The sequence below is a fragment of the Zootoca vivipara genome, chromosome 7 (genome assembly GCF_965207765.1).
Source record: "Zootoca vivipara chromosome 7, rZooViv2.hap1.1, whole genome shotgun sequence".
Taxonomy (NCBI): domain Eukaryota; kingdom Metazoa; phylum Chordata; class Lepidosauria; order Squamata; family Lacertidae; genus Zootoca; species Zootoca vivipara.
In genome coordinates this window covers 42,895,201-42,921,224 of record NC_142590.1, presented here as the reverse complement: position 1 = coordinate 42,921,224, position 26,024 = coordinate 42,895,201, and the positions used below count along the sequence as shown (strand labels likewise).

General features: G+C 41.6%; 1 protein-coding gene across 2 annotated transcripts; it reads left to right on the top strand.

Annotated features, from left to right (window-relative positions):
* The first annotated feature begins 15 nt into the window (after positions 1 to 15).
* LOC118088550 (cytochrome P450 4B1-like) lies at positions 16 to 20,181 on the top strand. Of its 2 annotated transcripts, none has more exons than XM_060276924.2 (12): positions 16 to 397; positions 2,766 to 2,907; positions 3,816 to 3,860; positions 7,839 to 7,966; positions 8,895 to 9,025; positions 10,317 to 10,468; positions 10,777 to 10,883; positions 11,311 to 11,501; positions 13,748 to 13,881; positions 14,048 to 14,112; positions 18,867 to 18,949; positions 19,998 to 20,181. In XM_060276924.2, exons 1-12 carry the CDS (start codon positions 200 to 202, stop codon positions 20,164 to 20,166), a joined length of 1,545 nt encoding a protein of 514 aa, XP_060132907.2. In that variant the 5' UTR covers positions 16 to 199; the 3' UTR covers positions 20,167 to 20,181. The 2 variants fall into 2 exon arrangements, with proteins under 2 accessions (XP_060132907.2, XP_088530208.1); XM_088674082.1 differs by having other exon boundaries at positions 260 to 397; positions 2,726 to 2,907.
* The last annotated feature ends 5,843 nt before the right edge of the window (positions 20,182 to 26,024 follow it).

Below are 26,024 nucleotides of genomic sequence, written 5' to 3'. Positions count from 1 at the left end.
GGAAAGGTGAGGATACAGCGCCCACAGGGGGGAAACCAATCAGACCGTTTGGGTGGAGGTTCAAGCTGTTCCCATATAACTACAGCACCAGCTGCCACAAAGTTGTTCTGGCATTTTGAGCCAGCAGTGCCAGCCGAATCAGAAAGTCTTCAGGACTTATTCTAGACAGTGAGCAAAACGAAGCAGCAGTCAGCTGGCCATGGGGAATCTAATCAATCCCTTGTGGTCCTGGCTCCCTGGGAGTTTCTCTCAGTTTTTCTATTGGACTGTGATGTTGATCTTCACCTGTGTGGCTCTGAAAGCCATCCAGCTATTTCAGACAAGGCAGAACCTGATCAAGGGTTTTAGAAATTTCCCAGGACCTCCCAGCCACTGGCTATACGGCCATATCCACATGGTAAGGGATTCTCTGACTTTCCTGGTGAGATGTTGGGTCTCTCTTTGTGAAATTGCATTTCTCAATAAGGAACTGAAAATTGACTGGATTCTGTGTTACCAGGCACAGTTCAGTTGTGCCTAAAGAGTAGGGCACAGAATAACTACTTTCTGGAGCACTGGTTCCAATTCATAGTGTGTGATCACAGGAATCCTACCACAGTGCTTTCTCTGCTTCATATCACATTCTGAAAGGGTATCTTCTATCAAATGTGCTGTTTTATTATTGTTGTCATGCAGTTTGTTTGCACCTGCAAGGCAGCTGGCTTGGGTACCATGGCACTGGTTTGAGAGACCAGGCTCCAGTTTATTGGTTGCCCATTACTGGGCACTTTGAACTTTAGTTTTGGTGGGCTATCCCACCCTGCAATGTGGCTGGGATGTGACTCCTCTCACCTTGTGAATGGAGGGTCACCCATGAGGGGCCACAGTCACTGCCCACTATGAACAGGGTGCACAACCACTGTGGAAGTCATAGCGCCTTCCACCACTGTGGAAGTCGTAGCACCTCCCACACCTTTGTGAAGCCAAAAGCTATGGTTTAAATGAATCAACTTGGCAATACAATGAGCTGGGGGTGGGCACAACTTTATTGATTGCATATGTTGCTGGACTTTGGCTCAGCTATTGCATGTAAAGTGGTAGCTTGTTTTAAGAACAGCTTAGTTTATGAACAACTTGGATTAAGAATGCTGCAAACTCGGAAGTAGGTGTTTGGGTTTATGAACTTTTCCTTGGAACAGAACATGTTCCGCTTCCTGTTGAGTGTGTTCCATTTGTAAATTGAGTCCCCCACTGCTAATCAGAGGCTTCCTGTTGAGTCTGTCAGCTGTTGAGTCCTGAGCACCCACACAACACAGAGGTGATATTTGCAGCGTTTTTTGCTATCTTTTTTTGCATTTTGTGTGTGTGTGGGGGGGGTGGTTGTGGCTTTTTCATTTTTTTGACTGTGACTTGTTCTTCATTTTATGGGACTGACTTGTGACTGTGGCTTGCGACTTCGTTTTTGTGACTGTGGTTTGTTTCTTCGTTTTTGTGACTTGTTTTTGTGACTCTATGGAACCCAGTTCAGCTACTGGTTGATTGTGTGACTGCAAAAATGGATAAAAGCCCCCCATCCAAACAATGACTATCATCAGTGCACATAAGGAAAAAAATTAATTTTGATTTTATCATCTACAATACAGTCTTATTTATTTTGTAGTACAGTGCATTGATTCTTGCCTTCATTTTATGGATCAATGGTCTTGTTAGATAGTAAAAATCATGTTAAATTGCTGTTTTAGGGGTTGTTTTTCATTGTCTGGAACGGATTAATCCATTTTCCATTACTCTCTATGGGAAAGCACGCCTTGGTTTAAGAACGGTTTGTTTAAGAACGGACTTCCGGAACAGATTAAGTTCATAAACCGAGGCACCACTGTATATCTATTTCAGTCTCCTTCTGGAAGGCTGACAATTTGAACAGGGTTATGTATTGTGGCCTCCCCAAGTTGATAATCTGTAGTCCCACATTCAACCTCTACTTCCTGGCTCCCTTATTTGACCTGCATCTGTTTGCATTTGTGATCAATATGTTTCTCTTATCTAATCCTATGAAAAAGCGGGGAAAGATTCTCAGATTTGCACACATGTCTAATGCACCCATGTCTAATGTTTTGCAGGGACCCAGGTGGCGCTGTGGGTTAAACCACAGAGCCTAGGGCTTGCTGATCAGAAGGTCAGCAGTTCGAATCCCTGTGACGGTGGTGAGCTCCCGTTGCTTGGTCCCAGCTCCTGCCAACCTAGCAGTTTGAAAGCACGTCAAAATGCAAGTAGATAAATAGGAACCGCTACAGCGGGAAGGTAAACGGTGTTTCCATGTGCTGCTCTGGTTTGCCAGAAGCGGCTTTGTCATGCTGGCCACATGACCTGGAAGCTATACGCTGGCTCCCTCAGCCAATAATGCGAGATGAGCGCGCAACCCCAGAGTCGGTCACGACTGGACCTAATGGTCAGGGGTCCCTTTACCTTTACCTAATGTTTTAATTTATTCTAATAGGGGGGGGACTTTTGAACTGTAAAAATCGGTGGCTCCCCCCCCCAAGAGGTTCAGTTGGACTTGGTAAGGGGAGGCCAATACAGAACAGAAAGAAAGCAGATGTAAAAAGACTGTGGTTTTATCATTGAGCCAAGTGGGTCAATAAATCAGCTGTTACATATGCATAGCAGCTTAAAGTTATAAACTTTTGCATTATCTGATTATCTGTTTTCACATCTGAAATCACATCTACTAATCACAATGACGAAGTTGTAAACTGATTACCGATCTTGAAAACAAAATGATGCAGATGAAACCTGGGGAAGAATTCCTGAATGTAGCTGCATGGGCAGAAAAGTACCCACACTGTTATCCACGTTGGTTTGGAAATTTCTTGGCTTTCCTGTGCATCAACCACCCCGAATATGCAAAGGCAGTGTACAGCGGAGGCGGTAAGAAATTTGTATCTTATGTCCCTCTAACCATGCAGTTACACAAATATGCCAGAGGCTGTCAAAATTATCCATGCACTTATCTCTGTGCAGTAAGTTCCATTGTTCTTTGCTTTTATCGAGATATGAATGTAAGTGATTCATGTTTCAAGGGCAGCCTAAAGCAACCTTCCCCAACCAGGTGCCCTCAAGATGTTTTGAACTACAACTCCCATCAGTCCCAGTCAGTGACCTGGCCGTCACTGCCAGGCAAAGAGCTCCAACTAGGGTTGGAGGACAACCCTAGAGGACAGGACTTCTGTGCCTTTAATTGCCCTGCTCTCTTTTGAGTCTGGAAACCTTAAAGAGAAACCAGCAGACCCTTTGCTTGGAAATTAAACAAAGGGTCTGCTGGTTTCTCTTTAACGTTTCCATACTCAAAAGAGAGCAGGGCAATTAAAGGCACAGAAGTCCTGTCCTCTATTGAGTCTGGCAACCCTAGCTCCAACTCTCAGCTTTAGTTCTCTCCAAGCCTTTAGTGCTCAAATCAGATTGTTAGATAAGGAACATTACAGGCTACAAAGTTCAAGGTTCTAACAGATACGTTAGAGACTTGGATGCTACCTTTTCAAAATTGGGAAAACACAATTATTTGCGCAACAAATGGCCGGAGTCCCCAAGGCTGGGCAAGGAAATGGTCACACCTTGGAATAAGCTGGGCCTGCAAAGGTTGTTTGTCTTAATTTGCATGTGCAAACATGTATGAGTGTGCAACAGATCTGGCTGCTGAAAAGCAAGGAAAGGCAAGTGAGAGAGCTCTGGGTGCCCATAGGAATCCCCTAGATTCAGGCAACAGAGTACAATTTAGCAAATGAAACATTTAAATTTGTTCTCACAAACAGTTTTCTCTCATTTATCTCACTATTCAGATCCTAAAGCTCTTGTAGCGTACAACTTCCTAATTCCATGGATTGGTATGTATTGTCTCTCACTGTATTTACTGTAATATTCTTGCATCAGACAATTATGTATATGCCCAGCTTCCAAAGTTCAAATTTCCTTTGGGTCTACAGGAAGCTGCTGGTATTTGTTAACCTTAAGCTTTCCACGGGTTTAGGTGCCAGCTGTATTTGTTTGGCTAATTGATTTACAGGTGTACCAGAAAATAATCTTAATGGGAGATACAAATGAGGTAGTCTCCTTAGAGATGGATAGAACAATAAAGAAAACTGAATCTAAAGAAGGGAGACTGCCCATAACCTTCTTCAAAATGGTGGAAAATTTTAAATTGACTGATATTTGGAGATTTAAAAAGCCACTGGACAGAGAATTCACATTTTTTTCCAGAGCTAAATCAATCTGCCAGGAGAAATGACTCGATATGGATATCAAGTGAACTGTAATTAAGAACTAAAATAACAGATATACAACCAATGACACTTTTGAATCATAATTGAGTATGATTGGAATTGAGAGAAGGGAACTCTGCATTTAGGTGGAGATTAAATGAAACAGTTTAGGATAATCAAACCACCTGTCATGAATAAACCACTTCCCAGGGAAGAAGTACAGGCAGATGGAGAAGGCAGACAGGAAGAAAGGTGATTAAACACAAGACTAGATGAATTCAGTCAGGAGCATAGCTGCCAAGTTCTCCCTTTTTTAAAGGGAAATTCCCTTATGCTGAATAGGCTTCCTCACGAGAAAAGGGAAAACTTGGCAGCTATGGTCAGGAGGCCTCTCCCTAACCCTCAGGAATGTCAACTGGAACCAGCATTGATGGCCTACAGCCAGCAGTTTGGCAGCTTACCAGTGAAGTTCAAATGACAGAGATGAGAAACAGTCTTAGCTCAGAGAGCGGGAATGAACATGGAAGCTCCGTGTCTGGAAATGAGGAAGGAGAGGGGTCTGACCCCCTTAGCCCCTGCTCTCATCGAATAGGCAGCCTTCAGGGCAGAATACGTCACAAAAGGAGGCTGGGCTGCTTTTGGTTTCGCCAGAAGAAGCCTCCTTAGTAGGAACGTCTTTACTGATCGGTGGACAGCAGCGTTTGCCGCTCTGTGAACTTTACTGGGGTTTCCCCCCCCCCCAATAAATCTTATTTCTAATTAACCAGGCTCATTTGTTTTCAAGACTCCCTGACACCACCTTGCAGAAAGAAGAAAAAACTTTGAGATTTTTTTAAAATTAAGCTTAAACCAAGGAACAGACCTTAACATGGTTTGGGATACAAGCAAGGCAGTAATGTGAAGTTTCTTTATGCAACAAAGTGCCTATCAAAAACCCGGTAAAGTTTCAATAAAACAGAATATAAGAATGCTACAAAAACAATTTTCAATGTTAATAAATCAAGAAATTGAATGGAAGATAAAATGGTTAAGGCAGAATTTTTTTGAATTTGCCAACAAGCCAGGGAAATTATTGGCATGGCAGTTGAAGAAGAAACAGGGGATGAAAACAGTCAATAAATTGAAAATAGAGGGGAAGATAATAAATAATCTGAAAGATATAAGAAACAATTTGTATAATATTATACAGAGGTATATCGAGCAGATAAAGAGAATAAGGAAACAATTGAAGAATATTTATAGCAGAATAATTTACCAAAAATTCCGAAAGAGAAAATTAATTATTTAAATGCACCTATAACAATGATGGAGATACAACAGGTAATTAGCCAAACTAAAATAGGAAAGTCGCCAGGGCCAGATGGACTATCAGCAAAGTATTACAAGAAACTACAAGATTTTCTGGCACAACCTCTTAAAGATGTAATGAATAAGATATTGAATACGGGAAAAGTGCCAGACTTTTGGAAAGAAGCCTATATTACATTAATTCCAAGACAAGACACAGATTTACTTTCAGTTAAAAACTATAGGCCGATCTCCGTATTAAATAATTACTATAAATTATTTGCCAATGTGTTGGCAAATCGTATGAAGATGGTGTTAAAGGAGTTAATTCACAAAGACCAAGCCAGTTTTCTTCCTGCCCACTAGATGTAAGATAATATAAGGAATATAACTGATATAATAGAGTATCTGGAGGTCAGGAATGAAAAGCAAGTGGCATTAATGTTTGTAGATTCAGATAAGGCATTTGATAACATTTCATGGACCTCTTATGAAGAAAACGATTGAAATTTCAGAGAGTCATTCCCTTGAGGAATTGACACAATTTATTCAGATCAGCAGACAATGCTGGTTGTAAATAATGTAATAACTGAAAAGTGTAAAATATCAAAAGGGACAAGAAAAGGGATGTCCCGTCGCCATTATTTTTTATTTTAGTTTTAGAGACTTTGGTGAGGAATATGATGGAATAAAAGGTATAACGGTTGGGTGAAAAACATATAAACTTTAGATTTGGAAGGTCATGACAATAGATTTGGTTGGCATGCATATTTATAGTATGAAAAAGTAAAAGTCCATAAAGGTTTCTTAAACCATTTGGTAAGAAAATCAGTTTATGTAGTATGGGAGAAATAAAAAAAATATTGAAACAGAAAACACCATGGTGGCTTTCCCCACTAGAAGCACTATCTTTGAAAAAGTTAAAACCGAAAAGTGAATGGGCAGCATATAAAGAGCTGTTAACGGAAGTAGAACATCAGTTAAAATTGAAACATTTTGAAGACATAAGACATTTACTAACTGAATGGTTGCAGTATTACCAATTAAAAATGCATATTTCAGATGGACAAAAGAAATGCATTTAGTAATGAATTTTCAAGGTTTGAAAAAGAATTAGTGGGAAATAATGTAGAATTACTTTCGAAAATGTTATTAAAGTGGCATACGGAAGATGAAGAAGTTAAATCAGTAATGATACAATGGGTGAGACATTTTGGATATAATATCCAATTTCATCATGGGAAAAGTTATGGAGGGAGGATTTAAAATTTACGGCATGTTGTACGTTGAAAGAACATTATATGAAAATAATGTATCAATGGTATCTAACCCCTAGTAAGTTACAGGTAGGTAGCTGTGTTCTCATACCAAAATAAAAACTTAGTTGGTCTTTAAGGTGCTACTGAAGGAATTTTTTTATTTTACTTTGACCCCTAGTAAGTTAGCAAAAATGTATAGGACTAGTTCAAATACATGTTAGAAATGCAAAGAAAAGGAAGTCATTACATTATCATATGTAGTGGAAGTGTAAGATAATAAAAGTATTATGGGAAATGATATATAATGAGTTGAAAAAATTGTTTAAAATAACTTTTGTTAAAAAACCAGAAACTTTTCTATTAGGAATTATAGGTGCAGAAATACCAAAGGAGCAGAAAAGACTGATTATGTACTTGACAACAGCTGTGGGGATGCTTCTAGCCCAGAGGTGGAAGGAAGACAATATCCCTACTAGAGAAGAATGGTTGATCAAGTGGATGGATTACGTTGAATTGGCAAAAATGACTGGAAAGATGAGAAACCAGGAAGATAAATTTTTTAAATAAGGAATGGGGAAAATTTATAATTTACCAGCCTCCTGTGTCATTCTTGTGGCCCTCCCTTCACCTGCGGTGGCCATTATGCACCTATGCTGACAAATATTTGCACTGCCAGTGCTATGTTTCTAGAAAAAGAGGTGCTAGAACTCACCATGACCCCCTCGCCTGTTCTCTTATAATGACAATGGCGGCCTTCTGAGAGGTGCAGAAACTGAGTTCTGGCAAGTTCCAGCTGAAAAAAGCCCTCCCCACTGCAAACCATGTTTCAGAAATCCAGTAGCAGGTGCACAGATTCTTATGGAAGGGAGCTTCCTAACGTGAATGAAACAATTAAGTGCCTACTTACACGGGACAAATATAGGAGGGGAGGGATCCTTCTACTGCAAACTCCTTCATCTGTAGTGGATAATTTAACATGTGACCTTAGTGCATGTGCCTAAGAAAGATAACACTATCTTTGGCTTCTGTTCCTCATTTTTCTCCCTTCTCCTGCCAGGAAAGGGGCTTATTGCCCTGAATGGGCCAAAGTGGCAACAGCACCGGAAATTGCTGACTCCCGGATTCCATTACAATATTCTGAAGCCTTATGTACCTCTTATGGCAGAATCAGTCAAGGAGATGCTGGTAAGAAATGCCGTTGCTACTTTTAGGTGATCTCCATTCTAAGAAATTGCTTATCTACCGCCGTGGTTATAGTTCTACTTTGAGTAGACTCATAGGAACTTCAATTTTTCCTTTTTCTTTGACCAGACTTCCTCTGCCGTTTCCCAAAATCTTCTGAAAAGTTTGAGTCAGAAACCCCCTTCAAAGTTTGGAGCCAGTTGAGCAGCCCTTTGGGTTGCAGACAATGAGTTTATACCAGCATTGAATTTTATAATTTATGCATAAACTTGTGAACCTTAATATTGTCTTAATGAGTTCATTCACATTTTCAGGACAGACAGATGCTGACTACCGTCAGCTTTCTATGTTGAATATTTAAATGCATCACTTTGACGGGATGTGCAGTGTTGTATTTGCTTTTCAGCCAGAGTTGGGGACTGGGATGCCTGCTATGTGCTATCACTTTTTCCTTTATACCCATGTGAATTAATGATCAGTTAATTAACTCCCGGGAACCTCCTGAACTGTCTTCTTTGCTCGAGAGTCCACATTCAGTCAGCAACTTCTGAAGCACACTGCTATGTCTCTCTCAGAGGACAGCCACACATCACCTTGGCAAAACCATTTCCCAAATGTAGGGGTCATTTCAGGGGAATGTTAGTGGGCAGCATGGAGGTGCATTACGTTCAGTGTGAGACATTACTGCTGTAGGCTGTATGGGATTGGGGAAGGAGAAAGAAGGGGGGACACAGTAAACATTCATTCTATTACATTAAACAGCAAAATCCATTGTTGGACATGTTTGATGATCCGATGCACTGAAAACTAGAAGTTTTATTGTTTTCCTATATCAACCACAGCAAATTATATTCCAGTGCCTAATAATGAATCATCAAAACATTCTGGATACTTCCCTATTCTCATTTCTGAACCTTTCCTAATATATTAGGATGTGTTGGAAAAGCTGGTACTCAACCACGCCACAGCATCAGTGGAGGTGTTTGAACATATCAAAGTGATGACTCTCGGTATCATTATGAAATGTGCCTTCAGCTACCAGAAAAATGGTGAAATGGACAGGTCAGTATAAGATGCCTGTTTCAGACAAGGTGGGAGCCACAGGCAGATACAGCCCTTCTTTTCTGTGCCGTGGGCCAGCAGTGACATGAGAAGTAAGCCATTCAGGTTGATGGCCATCACTCCATTTTTGGGGAGCAAATTCTACCTGTATAGTCTCTTCCTTTAAATTTCTAGGAGTTTATCTCAGTGAAGACCTTACTTGGAAAATCAATACAACCCAGGTGGTTAAGAAAGCCCAACAGAGACTCCATTTCCTTAGAGTATTGTGAAAGAACGATCTCAAGGAATTGGAGAAGAACGCAAGGAATTGGAAAAGCAAAAAGATCCCTATAATAACCAAATGGCAGGTCAATATGATAGAATATTTACAGTTGGCTATTATGACGGGGAGAGTTAGAGGGTATCTGATATAGAAGGTACATGAAGAATGGAAAATATTCAAAGAGTACTTAAAAAACTATTGCAATAATTAAAAAAACTCCTGGCAGACCTTGAATGATTCTTGAAAAATAAAGGTAATAAATTTCTTTTGAACTAGGAAAGCAAAATAATAATATGATGCTGTGTGTAAAGCAACAAAACAAGTAACAGTACCGTACAATGGGTTTAATCGGAAGTCAATTTTATTTTTTATTAATCTTCTTTCTTCTTCTCTTTTCTTCTTTTCTTTTCCTATATATACTGTTCTCCGCCACGCCGCCGGAGCATGATTTCTGTTCTCATCCTGAAGCAAAGTTCTTAACCTGAGGTACTATTTCTGGGTTGGCAGAGTTTGTAACCTGAAGCATTTGTAACCTGAAGCGTTTGTAACATGAGGTACCACTGTATAGACAACAGACGTTATACTATCCCTGTCCAGATAGGGGTGCAGATGGGCCCCTAGTCAACATTGATGGAAGGCACTACATGCCACCAGGGCCACCTAACCCTCAAGGGACAGGAAAGGATCCAGAAGTACCCCCAAACTATGTACCCACTCCATCACAGGAAGTGTAAATCCATCAAAAACAGGCAACCCCCACTCCTTCCAGCCTAGGAAACCACCCGCTAACAGTACCTCAGCCTTATCTTTATTGATTTTCAGGTTTTTTTGGCTCTAATCCAGTCTACTACTAAGCTAATACAATGTTCCAACACATCTACTGCCACAGCTGTGAATGTAAAGGAGAATGTGAGCAGTGTGTGTTGCTGACAATGGGATTTTTAATAAATATGTAACCTACACTTTTTTGTGTAGGTTTTTGTGTATATTCTGTGAATATATTGGTTCCTACTTTCTCACTGTTCACAGCAATAATTCCTACATTCAGACTGTATTTGATCTCAACTACCTCATTAATCAGAGAATGAAAACACCATTTTATCACAGTGATCTCATTTACTGGTTGACCTCCAAAGGACGTCAGTTTTACAAAGCTTGCAAAATAGCCCAGCATCACACAGGTATGTTATCTTTTCTTTCTGGCAACAACTTCTGTGGGAAACCAGGAATCAGAACCTGAACACAAGAGAAATCTCCCCTCCTGTGGTTCCCAGAAAACAGCATTCGGAAGCCTTAATGCTCCCAACTGTGGACTGAAATTTGGACTGGAGACCGTTTAAGCTCTTTAAGCTACTGATCATCCTAAGCTTCCTTTTCAGAGCTCTGCTAATAAAAGGCTTTGTTACCACAAGCATAACACAGTCTAAATATATTTGCTTGCCTCTTGCGCATAGCTTTATTCATTTCATACTGTATGTCTTCAATGCAGAGAAGGTAATAAGAGAGAGGAAGGATTCCCTCAAGAATGAGAAAGAGCTTGAAAAGATTCTGAAGAAAAGGCATTTGGACTTCCTGGATATTCTTCTTTGTGCAAAGGTGAACATTGCAAAAATAATGCACCTATGCATGCTATATTGCTAAGGGCTTTTCCAGCCATCACTAATCGGTTCAGATGACATAGCCCAAGGAAAACTCCCATGGTCTGTAATATATACATAAAATGGTAAGGCTGTCATCACACTGCAGTTTCTGTGGCTGCTGACAGGTGGCCATGTCAAGTCCAGCATGATGGCAGAATGGCGGGTAGACACATGAGTGAGCAAGCATCATGGGTGGCAGGTGGCCCAGGTGAGCTGTTTAATTGGGGGGGGTGCTTCAGAGAGCAGTTTGGCAAACTGCTTTCTGAAGCACCTCCCCTTTTTTGAAAGGTTTTGGGGTGAGCTGTGAGAAGGAGGACAGTATTGGAGGATTTAAAATATTAGATCTCACAAATTGTATAAAACACTGTTTTCCGTGCGGTTAGGATAAAAATGGAAATCCATTGTCGGATGAAGACATACGTGCAGAAGTGGACACATTCATGTCTGCAGGTCATGATACCACAGCTAGTGGAATCTCTTGGCTCTTTTATTGTATGGCCCAGAACCCTGAGCATCAGCAGAGATGCAGAGAGGAGATCATGGAGCTTCTTGGGCAACAGGAGGATATTCAATGGTCAGACTAAATTCTTGTTTATCTTTAAATGTGTATTTCCTGGGTCATGTTATGAGGCTTCTTAAGAATTAAGAGAAGATGAGAGAGAACAATATTACAGAGTACTTTAGGATCAAAGCAGTGTGACCAGAGGCCTCAGCTTGCTTAAGTTTCAGGAAAGATGGGCCAATCCTATAGTGTAGAAAGAGAAGCTCTGATTTCTATTTCTACATTTAAATCACTGTTATTGCTGTTACACTCATATACTGTAGCTAGTGTGGTCAGGTCCGCATTGCCTAAAAATAATAAAGGAATGAAATATATCACAAAAAATATCTCACTGCGGGACACTGATTTATATAAGTTTGGCATGTGAAAATTTATACCGTGTGTAGAGATGCAAACTGAATAGCAATTCTTAGAATTTAAACAAATATAGTCTCACCAGGGTGCTGCAACTACAAGGTCCTTCTCCTACCTTCTAATGTTCTTAAACTGGAATTGGAGCAGACAGATGAAGAGGTAAGACAGTTGCAATAGATAGGCCCAATGTCTCACCCATATTCCTGGTCCCTAATGTCCTGAGGGATAACGTCTAAAGAGGGATGCCTCCTCTATCCATGTATGCTCCCTGCATGATTTTTAGAACATCTGGTTTGATTTCCGATAATAAAATGTAGGATTGTATGCCATATCTCATTTTTATTTTTTTATTTAACTTGTTTCTAAAGAGAGCCAGCGTGGTGTAGTGGTTAAGAGCGGTGGACTCATAATCTGGTGAACTGGGATCGCTTCCCCGCTCCTCCACAAGGAGCTGGCTGGGTGACCTTGGGCTAATCACACTTCTCCGAAGTCTCTCAACCTCCCTCACCTCAAAGAGTGTTTGTTGTGGGGGAGGAAGGGGAAGGAAATTGTTAGCCGCTTTGCGACTCCTTAAAGGGAGTGAAAGGCAGGATATCAAGTCCAAATTCCTCCTCCTCCTCCTCCTCCTCCTCCTCCTCCTCCTCCTCCTCCTCCTCCTCTTCTTCTTTCTCTTAGCACAGGACACAAGGACACAAATGACATAAATTTAAAAAGATACAGCTAAAAATAAAAAAACCTGTTAAAAACAGCCCTAAAAGCACAGAATATATTCAGAATAATAATATAAAAATAAATTATTATTTATAACCTGCCCATCCGGCTGGGTTTCCCCACCCGCTCTGGGCAGCTCCCAACAGCTTAAAAACAGTATAAAACATCAAACATTAAAAACTTCCCTAAACAGGGCTGCCTTTAGATGTCTTCTAAAAGTCAAATTGTTGTTTATTTCCTTGGTATCTAGCACTCTCCTGCCCCGGCCATGCTCCCAAGGTGGAGTCTACCTCTTTCTGAATCTGAGCAACTTTATCTCCAAAAAAACTTTGCAAAATCATTGTAGGAAATCTTGGGGTCCTTACCAGGCCCTGATGCCACAGGTGGTTCCGCTAAATTGCGAGCCACCTGAAAGAGTCTCCTGCTGCTGTTTTCTGCAGATGCAGTAGAGGCGGTGAAGAAGGTCCTCTTTGCCATCACTATTGCCACTTGGTAGGCTCGATGTTGAGCTCTAACCCGTGTCCATGTCCGGTCATATTCAGAGTGAGTTTTCCACCCCCAGTGCTCTAGCCATCTTGGCGATTGTTTCATCACCCTCAGCTCCAGGAAAAATAAACCATGGGTCTGTCCAGGCTCCATGCCATTGGGGAGGGTGCTTCGGAACCAGACAGTCTATAGCCCTGGTTAACTCCACATTCCAGCGGGCCACCAGGGAATCAGCTGAAAGGCCATTACATGGGATAAAGCATCCCCTACCACTCTCTGGAAACCATTTGGATCCATTAAGTGGTGGGGGTAGACCATCCGAATCAGTCCCACCTCCCTGCAAAGGGCAAGGGTTGCGGAGAAGTCCAGTTGCACCAGGAAGGGATCCGACCATGGCACTATTCACTAATATATGCATCTTCTTGTACACTTTACAACTAGAATGTCCATTTTTGCACATGTTATTTGGCTGGAGAAATGCAGGTTTTGAAGCGTGGCTGTGTTTCAGTTCACATCTTGTTCCAGAAAGTGTGAGCTAGATAAGTTCACCTTTAAATGTGAACTGAATCAAATTTCTCCCCTCCGTCCATCCCTTGTATTGAGCAAGGACAGCTTAAATAGTAGATTCCACTCTGTCTCCTTTTTTGCTTCATCTGAACAAAACCTTATGCGACTTAACTCCAGTAATTTTGGGCTGTGTCTTTAAGGGACGTCTTGGGAAAGATGACGTACAGCACCATGTGCATTAAGGAGACCCTTCGGCTTTATCCTCCAGTACCTATTATAGCACGAGAACTGAATTCACCTGTGACCTTTGCTGATGGACGAACCTTACCAAAAGGTAGGCTTTCCCTCTCTCCATTCTGCAGACTTCTTTTGAACTCGTCCCTTCCTCTGGCACCTTCATTCTTACCCTGTCTTCACTATTTAATTCCACTTTCTCTTAAACTTCCATCAAGGGTGGCTAACCTTTTATGGACCACATTATGTGTCTGTTTTTTCCACAGGCTTTCTAACTGCATTGGATATTTATGGTCTTCACAGAAATCCTGAGGTTTGGGACAATCCTGAGGTATAATAGTAATAATAATAATAATAATAATAATAATAATAATAATAATAATAAATTTTATTATTTACACCCTACCTATCCGGCTGGGTTTTCCGAGCCACTCTGGGTGGCTTCTAACATATATTGTTGTTGTTGTTTAGTCGTTTAGTCATGTCCGACTCTTCGTGACCCCATGGACCATAGCACGCCAGGCACTCCTGTCTTGCACTGCCTCCCGCAGTTTGGTCAAACTCATGTTCGTAGCTTCGAGAACACTGTCCAACCATCTTGTCCTCTGTCGTCCCCTTCTCCTAGTGCCCTCAATCTTTCCCAACATCAGGGTCTTTTCCAAGGATTCTTCTCTTCTCATGAGGTGGCCAAAGTATTGGAGCCTCAGCTTCACGATCTGTCCTTCCAGGGAGCACTCAGGGCTGATTTCCTTAAGAATGGATAGGTTTGATCTTCTTGCAGTCCATGGGACTCTCAAGAGTCTCCTCCAGCACCATAATTCAAAAGCATCCATGAAGGGGCTAACATATATTAAAACATAATAAAAACAGCAAGCATTAAAAACCCACTACAGGGATTTCTTCAAATGTCTTCTAAAAGTTGTGTAATTTTTTATCTCCTTGACATCCGAAGGGAGGGCGTTCCACAGGGTGGACGCCACCACCGAGAAGGCCCTCTGTCTGGTTCCCTGTAACCTCACATCTTGCAGTGCGGGGAACCACCAGAAGGCCCTCGGAGCTGGACCTCAGTGTCCGGACAGAATGATGGGGGTGGAGACACTCCTTCAGGTATACTGGGCTGAGGCTGTTTAGGGCTTTAAAGGTCAGCACCAACACTTTGAATTGTGCTCGGAAACTTACTGGGAGCCAATGTAGGTCTTTCAGGACTGGTGTTATATGGTCTCGGCCACCATTCCCAGTCACCAGTCTAGCTGCCACATTATGGATAGTTGCAGTTTCCGGGTCACCTACAAAGCTAGCCTGATGTAGATTGCATTGCAGTAGTCCAAGCAGGAGATAACTAGAGCATGCACCACTCTGGCGAGACAGTCTGAGGCAGGTAGGGTCTTAGCCTGCATACCAGATGGAGCTGGTGAACAGCTGCCCTGGACACAGAATTGACCTGCACTTCCATAGACAGCTGTGAGTCCAAAACGACTCCCAGGCTGCGCATCTGGTCCTTCAGGGGCACAGTAACCCCATTCAGGACCAGGGAGTCCTCCACACATGCCTGCCCCCTGTCCCCCCAAAACAGTACTTCTGTCTTGTCAGGATTCAAATCCAATCTGTTAGCCGCCATCCATCCTCCAACTGCCCCCAGGCACTCACCCAGGACCTTCACTGCCTTCACTGGTTCTGATTTAAAAGAGATGTAGAGCTGGGTATCATCCGCCTACTGATGAACACCCAGCCCAACCCTCCCTGATGATCTCTCCCAGCGGCTTCATATAGATGTTGAAAAGCATGGGGGAGAGGACAGAACCCTGAGGTACCCCACAAGTGAGAGCCCAGGGGTCCGAACACTCATTCCCCTATACCTCTTTCTGAACACAGCCCAGGAGGAAGGAGCAGAACCACTGCATAACAGTGCCCCCAGGATAAATGATAAAAGGCTAAACAAGACCTTTCTGGTGAGACTAATGTGTTTGGAGTAAAGGAGAGCAGAGAACATCAAAACAATTGATAGGAACACAAAAAATTCTTTAAGGAAGAAAGGCCAAATGATTAACAATTTCTTTGTCACACCCACACTGCTGCAAGTGATTAGAGCTGGATCTAGACATCAATTCAGTTAAACATGTCGTATACTTCACTCAGGGAATTCTCATTTGAGACAGACAGGACTCCACAGCACCATCTTGTGTCACAGTGTTATAATGCATATAAAGTGCTTTGTGTTTACGAATGTACACATCTGTAGTCCTAGATGTGCTAATTTATCTCAATGGTTTGTTTTACTAGCTTGTTGCTTGTTTTAATTTAGCTCCTCTACAAGTATTCCAATTTGCAGGGGAGTTTTATCCCAACTTTCTCCAACTAGTTCCCCTCCAGGTGTTTGGGCTACAGCTTATTGACCATGAGCCTTGTGCTGGGGTGATGAGAGTTCTGGTCCAGCAATATCTGGAGGCCACCAAGCTAAGCAAGGCTGATTTAGTCCATTGCTGCTTATCAATGGCCTAATGCCAAATCATCTATCCTCTGATATGGTATTAGGTGTGGAGCAGAAACAAATAAGCACAACTGATGGCTGTGTTTCTCCATGAGGATAATACCAGCTCCACAGTATGTGCATGAGAGAGAGAGACTTCACTTATAGAGCTAAATTCCTTCTCATCCATATACCATGACTCTGATCCAAATCCCTTCCCTGCTAGCCGCTGTTGGCAAAAAGAAAAAAATTAGATATATCTGCACACAGCTCCGATATCAGACCTAGTTTTTCCCTGTATAGAATTGGTTATGAACAGAATGATGAACATATGAGTTAATTAAATAGAGGGACATTTATTCAAAAGTTACAATACAATACATTTTCAATTAATATATCCCCTCCATAGACACCTCTGTGATGATGGTGGCATTAAAATATCCTGTTCTCCTTCCTTCAATAAAAGAGAAAAAGGGAGATCAGATCATGTTAAATGTATCTTTTTTGGAGATGCCTTTGATTAATCACCCATGGTATGTGAGGCATTCTGATAGAGCAATGCCCCAGATGTTATTAACACAAGCCTCTATTATTATTTTTTAGAAGTTTCCTTCCATCATTGGACAATAAATAGTCTGGCTATTGTGAACAGAAAGGAAATTAATTCTTTAGATTTACTTTGCCTTTAATGAGAGGTATCAATGATTTAATTTGGAAAACTGTAGTATGGTCCACGATTGGATATTCCTAGCCCCCTTCCTTTATTCCTATGTCTAAATAAGATTTGATGACTGAGTCTGGCTCTTTTTTCTAATGAAATAAAAGAAAACAATTTGTTTTGCCATTTTTAAAAGCGTAGCAGGAGAGATGTATGTTGGTAAAACCTGAAACAGGAAATATAATTTTGGTAGAATTGACATTTTTATAGCTGTGGTGGGGCCTAGCCAGCTAAGACGTGTCTGCTTCCATTTGGACAGGGTTTTTTTGTTTATCATTTTGAGCAGGGACTTATAATTTTTCAATTTAGTGGTTTGAGATCAACTGTTAAGGTTATCCCGACGTATTTAAATCCTCCATGGACTATCTTTATATTTGCCGTTTCTGTCAGCTGTGTTTGAACTGTCTCTGTCAAATTAATTGGTAGTACTTTTGATTTTGCATAATTAATTTGCAATCCTGCAACTAGATAAAAACTTTCTAAATGTTCTTTCAAAGACTGAAGCACAGCAATTGGATCTTGCACCCACAGCAATTGGATCAACGTGGCACCCACAAACATATTAATTTATGTTCAATGTTTCCTGTTTTCACTCCCTTCACACAGGCATCTGCATGTAGTTGTATAGCTAAGGTCTCTATTGCTACTGCAAATAGCAGTGGCGACAGAGGGCATCCTTGGTAGGAGGTCATGCTGAGGTTTATTGGAGCAGCATCATATACATTTACTGTAATTATAGTTGAAGATTTTGAATAAATTTGTTGAATCATGTGAAGAATTTCTTTTCCAAATTGTAATTTAGAAAGTAAGAGTTTCAAATAGGACCATTCAACACTATCAAATGCTTTAAAGACATCAAGTGAAATTAATGTCCCCTGAGTATTTCGTAGCTGCAAGTGATAGATTACGTTGTGTCTGATATATTCCTTGAGGGTATAAATCCTGTTTAATGTGGTGATGTATTGACCTATGAAAACACTTAATCTCTTAAGCATTACAGCTGTGAATAGTTTCGCTTCTACATTTATTAAAGCAACCAGCCTATATGAATCATGTTTAGTGGAGTGTTTATCAGACATAAATATTGAAATTAATTTTGACGTGTGTCAAGCTTGCCCACCCTCTAGCACTGAGTTAAAGAGCTTAGTTAGCCATGGTTACAATTCTACTTTAAAAACTTTATAGTATTCTCCTGGGAGTCCATCAGGCCCTGAAAACATTCTCGGTTTTAATTTTTTAATTGCTTCTTGTACTTCCTCTAAATATATTGGTTGATTTATGTAATTTCTGTGCTCCTCTGACAATGGTTGAATAGTTACTTTTGAGAGATAATATTCTATTGATGCTTGTGATGGATTGTCAAAGGAGTACAGAGGAATCCTGATCCAGGACACATTTCTAATCCAGAATAGGGTTTATGGAAGTGTCCTGCCAAAATTCCACATGCACACCTGGGCTGGTATTTGCTGTCTAAAGTGCTGTTTCCATAAACTGTGAAGGTTTTCCTCTCCATTCACAGAGCAACTTCAGGAGCAACATCAGCACCACAGCGGGGGGGGGGGAGGTTAGCATTTCCCTCCTAACCCCTGCGGGTTAGTTGCTGGTCAGACACAGACACCCCAATGGCTGTTTACAGTTTTAATAACATCCACACTAATGTGGCCCAAGCATTTAATGATGTGAAGGAATTTCCTTCAGATTACATTGGGGAAAACATATTGCTAAGCGTGCAATCCTATAATCCTATATAGAACTAAGACCCATGGAGCTCAATGACCTGGTAAGTGGGTATAGAACAGTATTCTTTTTTAGTGAATGCCCTTTTTTTCTTTTAGCTCTTTCAGCCACTATATCAGTTGCCATTTTAATCCAAAATTCCATGACTTATTTTCTGTTGTAGGAATTTAATCCTCTAAGATTCTCCACAGAAAATTCAAAGCATCGCCACCCATATGCTTTCTTGCCTTTTGCTGCAGGGCCAAGGTAAATATTTTCTCACCTATACTTTGCACCGTTCCCCCCATAACAGGAGACTTTGATATTAATCTTCCATGAAAGACACAACTTATAAGTGTTCAAGGCTTATAAAATTGTGGATGAGTCTGAACCCTATTGGATACCCAATATTTTCAGATCTTTGTAAATCAATACCTGGATTCACTTTTTAGGATTAATATTTCCTCTGCCTAAGTCAGACATAGGCAAACTCAGCCCTCCAGAAGTTTTGGGACTACAACTCCCATGATCCCTGACCACTGGTCCTGTTAGCTAGGGATCATGGGAGTTGTAGTACCAACACATCTGGAGGGCCGAGTTTGCCAATCCTGGCCTAAAGGTAAAGGGACCCCTGACCATTAGGTCGAATCGCAGACTACTCTGGGGTTGCGGCGCTCATCTCGCTTTACTGGCCGAGGGAGCTGGTGTACAGCTTCCGGGTCATGTGGCCAGCATGACTAAGTTGCTTCTGGCAAACCAGAGCAGCACAAGGAAACGCCGTTTACCTTCCCACCGGAGCGGTACCTATCTATCTACTTGCACTTCGTGCTTTCAAACTGCTAGATTGGCAGGAGCAGCAACTGAGCAACGGGAGCTCGCCCTGTCGCAGAGATTCAAACCGCTGACCTTCTGATCAGCAAGCCCTAGGCTCTGTGGTTTAACCCACAGTGCCACCCACATCCTATGCCTCGCCTAAGTGCATTTAATTACTGTTCTGTTTATAACTTTTATGTATCAGCTGCTTCCTAGCTGAACCTCTCAGAACAGCTTTGGAATTAAAACACTGAAATGCTAGAAAATGCAATAAAAATAATTGACAATGCATATTACAGCAAAGCAGAAAAAATTGCCAGCATAAAACAATATATGCTCAAATGCCAGAAGGGTTGGGCACACAAAGGAGAACAATGCAAGACATTCATTTCTGGGGAGGGAAATCTAAAAGTGAAGGAGCAACATCAGAAAATGCACTGATCTGACCCTCTCCACAATGCTCTTCTGTCTGTAATGTAATGTTGCCCTTTATTCTACTCAGGAACTGCATTGGACAACAGTTTGCCATGAATGAAATGAAGGTTGCTCTTGCCCTGACACTCCAGCGCTTTGAACTTTTGCCTGATCCTGCCAACCTCCCGATTCCCATGCCGCAAATTGTCACCCAGTCCATGAATGGGATATATCTGAAGCTGAAGGCTCTCCACTGATGCTTGCTGTTACCACAGTAGTAATGTCTGCTTCAGGACTCTCGATTCATGCCAATAAATATTGGTAGTCACCATGGATATTAATATTATGCAGTGCACTTCTGCTCTTTTTATGAAGGGAATTGTTGTCCTCTCTAGGCATACAGAAACTGGTTCAAAATACAGCACCATTTCCAAATATAGATTATTTCAGTATTTTCAGCCATCTATTACTGCAATAAAAATAGTTACAGGTAGGTAGCCGTGTTGGTCTGAGTCGAAGCAAAATAAAAAAATTCCTTCAGTAGCACCTTAAAGACCAACTAAGTTTTTATTTTGGTATGAGCTTTCGTGTGCATGCACACTTCTTCAGATACACTTGAAACAGGATAAAAATGCAATAAAAATGTTCAGTCATCGCTTTTACCTCCTCAACCCAACATGCTTCCTTTTATCCTAACAGATCATATTCAGAGTAGAATCATTGAAATAAATGTACTGGATTAACTTAAGTCCACTGGTTTCAAAGTATTTACTTTGAGCACCATTTATTTGGGTTCCTACCTTTGTCCATTACACTTTAATGTTCTAATTAAGAACATTATGTATGGGGCAGGGGCTGTCACCTTCATTTGGGGGGCTGGACTTAGGTAAGTGGCCATATTACTACTGTTAATCATAAAAACACATTATGTGGTCATGAATGAATCATCTTCTGTAACATTTAAAATAAGTTACCTTCTTGGAAAAATTCACACAGTGGCAAATAGCGACAACTGTTAATTTTCCTTTTTCCTGTGACCTCCTCAAACAGTGATAGACCAGGAGTTATCTTAGCTCACCAGCAGCTCTCTTCATTTCAGTCCTATCAGAGTAGTTGAGCAAATATCTACCAGAAGATGGTAGCAAATCATTATCCAGGCAAGGCCCTGTTAATGATTTCAGATAAGTATTTGCCCCTGAAAGACAATAGAGGGATAGAGGATATTTAGTTGTCATGAATTCTTTGCTCCCTTGCTGTGCTTTTATGGCAAACTATCTCCTGTGCCTATTGAATCTGTCTATTACAGAGCTTCAGTTATTTACAAATATGCCTGGATTTTAATTTTTGTATGTTTTACATTGTTGACTTTGGAGTTTGTTCTTTTAATGAAACGAAGTATGGATCAGCCTGCTTAATAATAAATAGGTCATAACTATTGTTCTTTCAAGGACCATACAGGGAGAAATCCTGATCTTTTGGAATTTCTCATGTCCCCTCCTTGTTGCTGATCTCACATGAACTGTTCTGTGGGAAGGGTCCTGAAGACTTTTTAATATGTAAAAAAATATTTGTTGTAATGTGTAATTTAATTGTAAGCCTTCTTAGAAATATTTATTTCCTGAACTATGGAATATAAATCACTGTGATAAGAGAAGAATATAATAAATCTAGAAGTTGCAAATAAGAAAAATTGTCATATTGACTTCTTGTACAACTTATGGAAATATATTATCCATTTTTTAAAAGGTCAACCAAGCAATCTTAATTTACACACACTAACATATGAATAAAACAATAATTTTATAGAAAAGGAGACACTTTTAAGATATAATCCATGTATTTTTTCCTTTCTTGAGCTAACCTAACCTCAGCTGGGAGCCCATGGCTTAGTCCAGTAGCAGGGCCTTGAATAGCTCCAAGCTGCCAACTTCCCCCAACCAAACCTAGAACAGTGCTCTTTTCCATTTTGGACCCCCAGATGTTGTTGGACTACAGCTCCCATCATCCCTGCCCATTGAATAAGAGGGTGGAAGATTATGGGATTTGTGATCCAACATCATTTGGGGATCCAAGGTGGAAGAAGGCTGAAACTTGGCACTCTGTCCTCATGAAAATCCATAATATTAGTGCCAATTTTCCCTAGCGTACAAATGTACGTAATTTTGCCTAATATGCATATTTTTGCAAAGCAATGTCATTAATAGAATGTATTGTTCAGTTTCATTTTCACAAATACATGTCTTTTTATGCACCATTTACCTCAGTGTATGTTGGAGAACAACACTGCAAAATTCGGAGAAGGGCCAGTTTTGAATAATGTGCTTTGTTTCTTGTATCGTTTCAGAGATTGTGTATTGCTTCAAAAAAAAATTAATGGAAATTGAATCAAATAGGCCCCCTATCATTATTGGGGGATTTTCAGCTACTGGTATGAAGACTTCAGTTCCTGGGGGGAGACTGGGATGCCTCTGGCTAGATAGACCTTTTTCCAGAAGTCTAGCGTTCAGTCCATGCAGATGATGAGGGAAGCCCAACTCAAGCAGGGGTTGGCTGACAACATTTATTCAAACTGGAGGCACTTGCTCAGTAGAAACATTGAACAAAATAAGAGGTAAACGTAAAAGTCAAAGAATGTCTTCTTCCCTATGAGAAGTTTAAAATCTGCCTCAAGTGTCCTTCTCTGTACCAGTCCTCTTTGAGGCTACTGTGATATCTTCTTTGAATATCAGGTAATTCTGGATGTACGAGATAGTTCCCCTGATAAAATACTTAAGCACCCTGCATCATGCAGCTAATATAATAACAGTTCCCAATAACAGTGATCTGGATCTAGCTCTGAAGGCGGGGAAAGGTGAGGATACAGCGCCCACAGGGGGGAAACCAATCAGACCGTTTGGGTGGAGGTTCAAGCAGTTCCCATATAACTACAGCACCAGAGGCCACAAAGTTGTTCTGGTAATTTGAGACAGCACTGCCAACAGAACCAGAAACTTTTCAGGGCTTATTCTCAATACTGCACAAAACAAAGCAGCTGGCAGCTGGCAATGGAGAATCTAATCAATCCCTTGTCATCCTGGCTACTGGGGAGTCTCTCTCAGTTTTTCTATTGGACTGTGGTGTTGATCTTCACCTGTGTGGTTCTGAAAGCCCCACAGGCAGAAACTGATCAAGGGTTTTATTGGACTGATTTGGCAAAATATCAGCGTGTGAGGAGATATTGCAAACCTATGGAAGGGAATCATAGGTATAAAATCCCCACAGAATCATATATTGCTTGGTTAAACTCGCTTGCTGGAACAACTCAGAGGCTGTGAAAGAAAAGACAAAAGGATAACAGCAGAATTATTGGAAATGACTTTGATTACTGTATATTGATTAGAAATGCAGTAAACTATAAGGTGATCAGACCCTCCAAATCTGAAGCATGGGAAGTCCTGTTAAAATTTTATAATTTGGCAGAATATTTGGATTAATTGATTAATTGATATTTGTATAATTTGTATATTTTGGGATATGATTGGATGGTTAAAGTGGAAAATTTAATAAAAATGATTTTTTTATATATATAAAAAAGGAAAGTGAATCAAATATGTCCCCTATCCCTATTGGGGAATTTGAGGCTACTGGTATAAAGACTTCAGTTTCTGATGGGAGACTTAAACATCCTGCATACAGTTGATTATAGAATCATAGAATCATAGAGTTGGAAGAGACCACAAGGGCCATCCAGTCCAACCCCCTGCCAAGCAGGAAACACCATCAAAGCATTCTTGACATATGCCTGTCAAGCCTCTTCTTAAAGACCTCCAAAGAAGGAGACTCCACCACACTCCTTGGTAGCAAATTCCACTGCCGAACAGCTCTTACTGTCAGGAAGTTCTTCCTAATGTTTAGGTGGAATCTTCTTTCTTGTAGTTTGATGAGCACCCTTTGGGTTCGGTCAGTCAGCCAGTTACAAATCCACTGACTGGTAGCATTGTCTAACCCGCATTTTACCAGCTTCTTTACAAGAATATCATGGGGCACCTTGTCAAAGGCCTTGCTGAAATCAAGATAGACTACATCCACATTTAAAACATTTCCCAATAACAGTGATCTGGATCCAGCTCTGAAGTGGGGGAAAGGGGAAGATTCAGTGTCCAGCAGGTGGAATTAATTAGAGCGTGTGGGTGGAGGTTTGAGCAATTCCAAATTCCAGCAGCAGCAGCTGTCAAAAGGTTGATCTGAAATTTTGACACAGCACACAGAGCAAAGACAAGCAAGCCAGAAAGTTTTCAGGACTTATTCTAGATCAGGCATCCCCAAACTGCGGCCCTCCAGATGTTTTGGCCTACAACTCCCATGACCCCTAGCTAACAGGACGAGTGGTCGGGGAGGATGGGGATTGTAGTCTAAAACATCTGGAGGGCCGAAGTTTGGGGATGCCTGATCTAGATGCTGGAGCAAAGCAAGCAGCAGGCAGTTGGTGATGGAAATTGTAATCAGTGCCTTATGGTCCTGGCTACTGGGGAGTCCTCCTCAGTTTTTCTATTGGACTGTGGCATTGATCTTCACCTGCCTGGCTCTGAAAGCCATCCAGCTATATCTGACAAGAGTTTTAGGAGTTTCCCAGGACCCCCCAGCCACTGACTATATGGCCATGTCCACATGGTAAGGGATTCTCTGACTTTCCTAGTGGGATGTTGGGTCTCTCTTTGTAAAATTGCATTTCTCAATAAGAAACTGAAAACTGACTGAATGTTGTGTTACCAGCCAGGGCCGTCTCTAGGCCTGGGACCGGTGGTGCGGGGCGCCAGGGCGCCAGGCCACCAGAGGCGCCGCTGCGCCCGCTGTGTCCACAGAGAGGCGCAGCGGCGGCGGCCCCAGGCGTGCCTCTCAGCTGTTCAGCGGCTTCAGGCCACTCTCCGGAGAGCCGTGCTGCGCTCGCCCGCACGCTGCGCTGGGAAACAGCGCGGGGGGCGTCGGAGGGATCCATCGCACCACCGCGCCAGGGTGCCAGGTATGCTGAAGACGGCCCTGTTACCAGCCACCATTCAGTTGTGAATAAAGTGTAGGGAAATCCCTATGAAACTGGAAAACTTTATGTCCACAGCAGGGCAGACTCGAGCAGGTCGCGCGCCCTGGTGCTGAGAGCCGGCCCTGGTCCACAGAGTGCTTTGCTTCTTTGTTGATTGAACACCTTGAGACATGTTTATCAGGGCATGTTTGCATGGGTAAATCCAGTTGCCTGCTGTTTTTGGGAATGATGAATAAAGTATGCATGCCGAGGTAATTACTTGAATGAAAAGAATTTAGCTGGAGGCGAGAATGGCAGGCTGAAGCTATCATTGCTGGCATAGCCTCCATGTGGTTGTTTTCTTACTTTTCATTCCTTGTTTCCTTTCTTTTTCTTTTTACCATTCTGTATATTATTTCTATTAAGTTTTCTGTTTTGCAGTTTACATCCTTAAGATATCAATGACTTCCCTTCTTCTCTTTCCATGGTTCATTTTACATAAATCCCTGCATATTTTACAAAACATGCAGGAGTAGCTGATGGAGTAGAGCAGGGGTGGCCAACTCCCAAGAGACTGTAATCTACTCAGAGTTAAAAAACTGGCAGTGATCTACCCCCTTTTGGGGGGTTCAGGTCAAAGTTGTTGAACTATCTTTATGGAGGAGGAAAGCCCCGTTTTTTGAGGGTACAGGGCAAAAATATTGAGCTGCTTTGGGGGGAACCAGTGATCTACCAGTGATCTACCACAGACATCCAGTGATCTACCGGCAGATCACTATCTACATGTTGGACGTGCCTGGAATAGAGCAAGGCCATGCGGCTGCCAATCTCAACACTGGTATTGCTACCACTTAGTGGCAGGGCTGTTTTTCAGCTGGAATTCACCAGAACTCAGTTCCAGCACTTCTCATGTGGGCGCCATTGCCATTATAAGCAAACAAGGGAGGTGTTCATGGTGAGCTCTGGCACCTCTTTTTCCAGGAAAATGGCATGCTTTACTGGGATGGTGCCTGGGCAGGGCAGGAAGGCACCATGGTTGGCACTGTGCAGCCCCATTGGCAGAGCTAATCTGTTGCTCCCACCACGATGCACACTCGCAACCTTGCCATAATGCTGCCC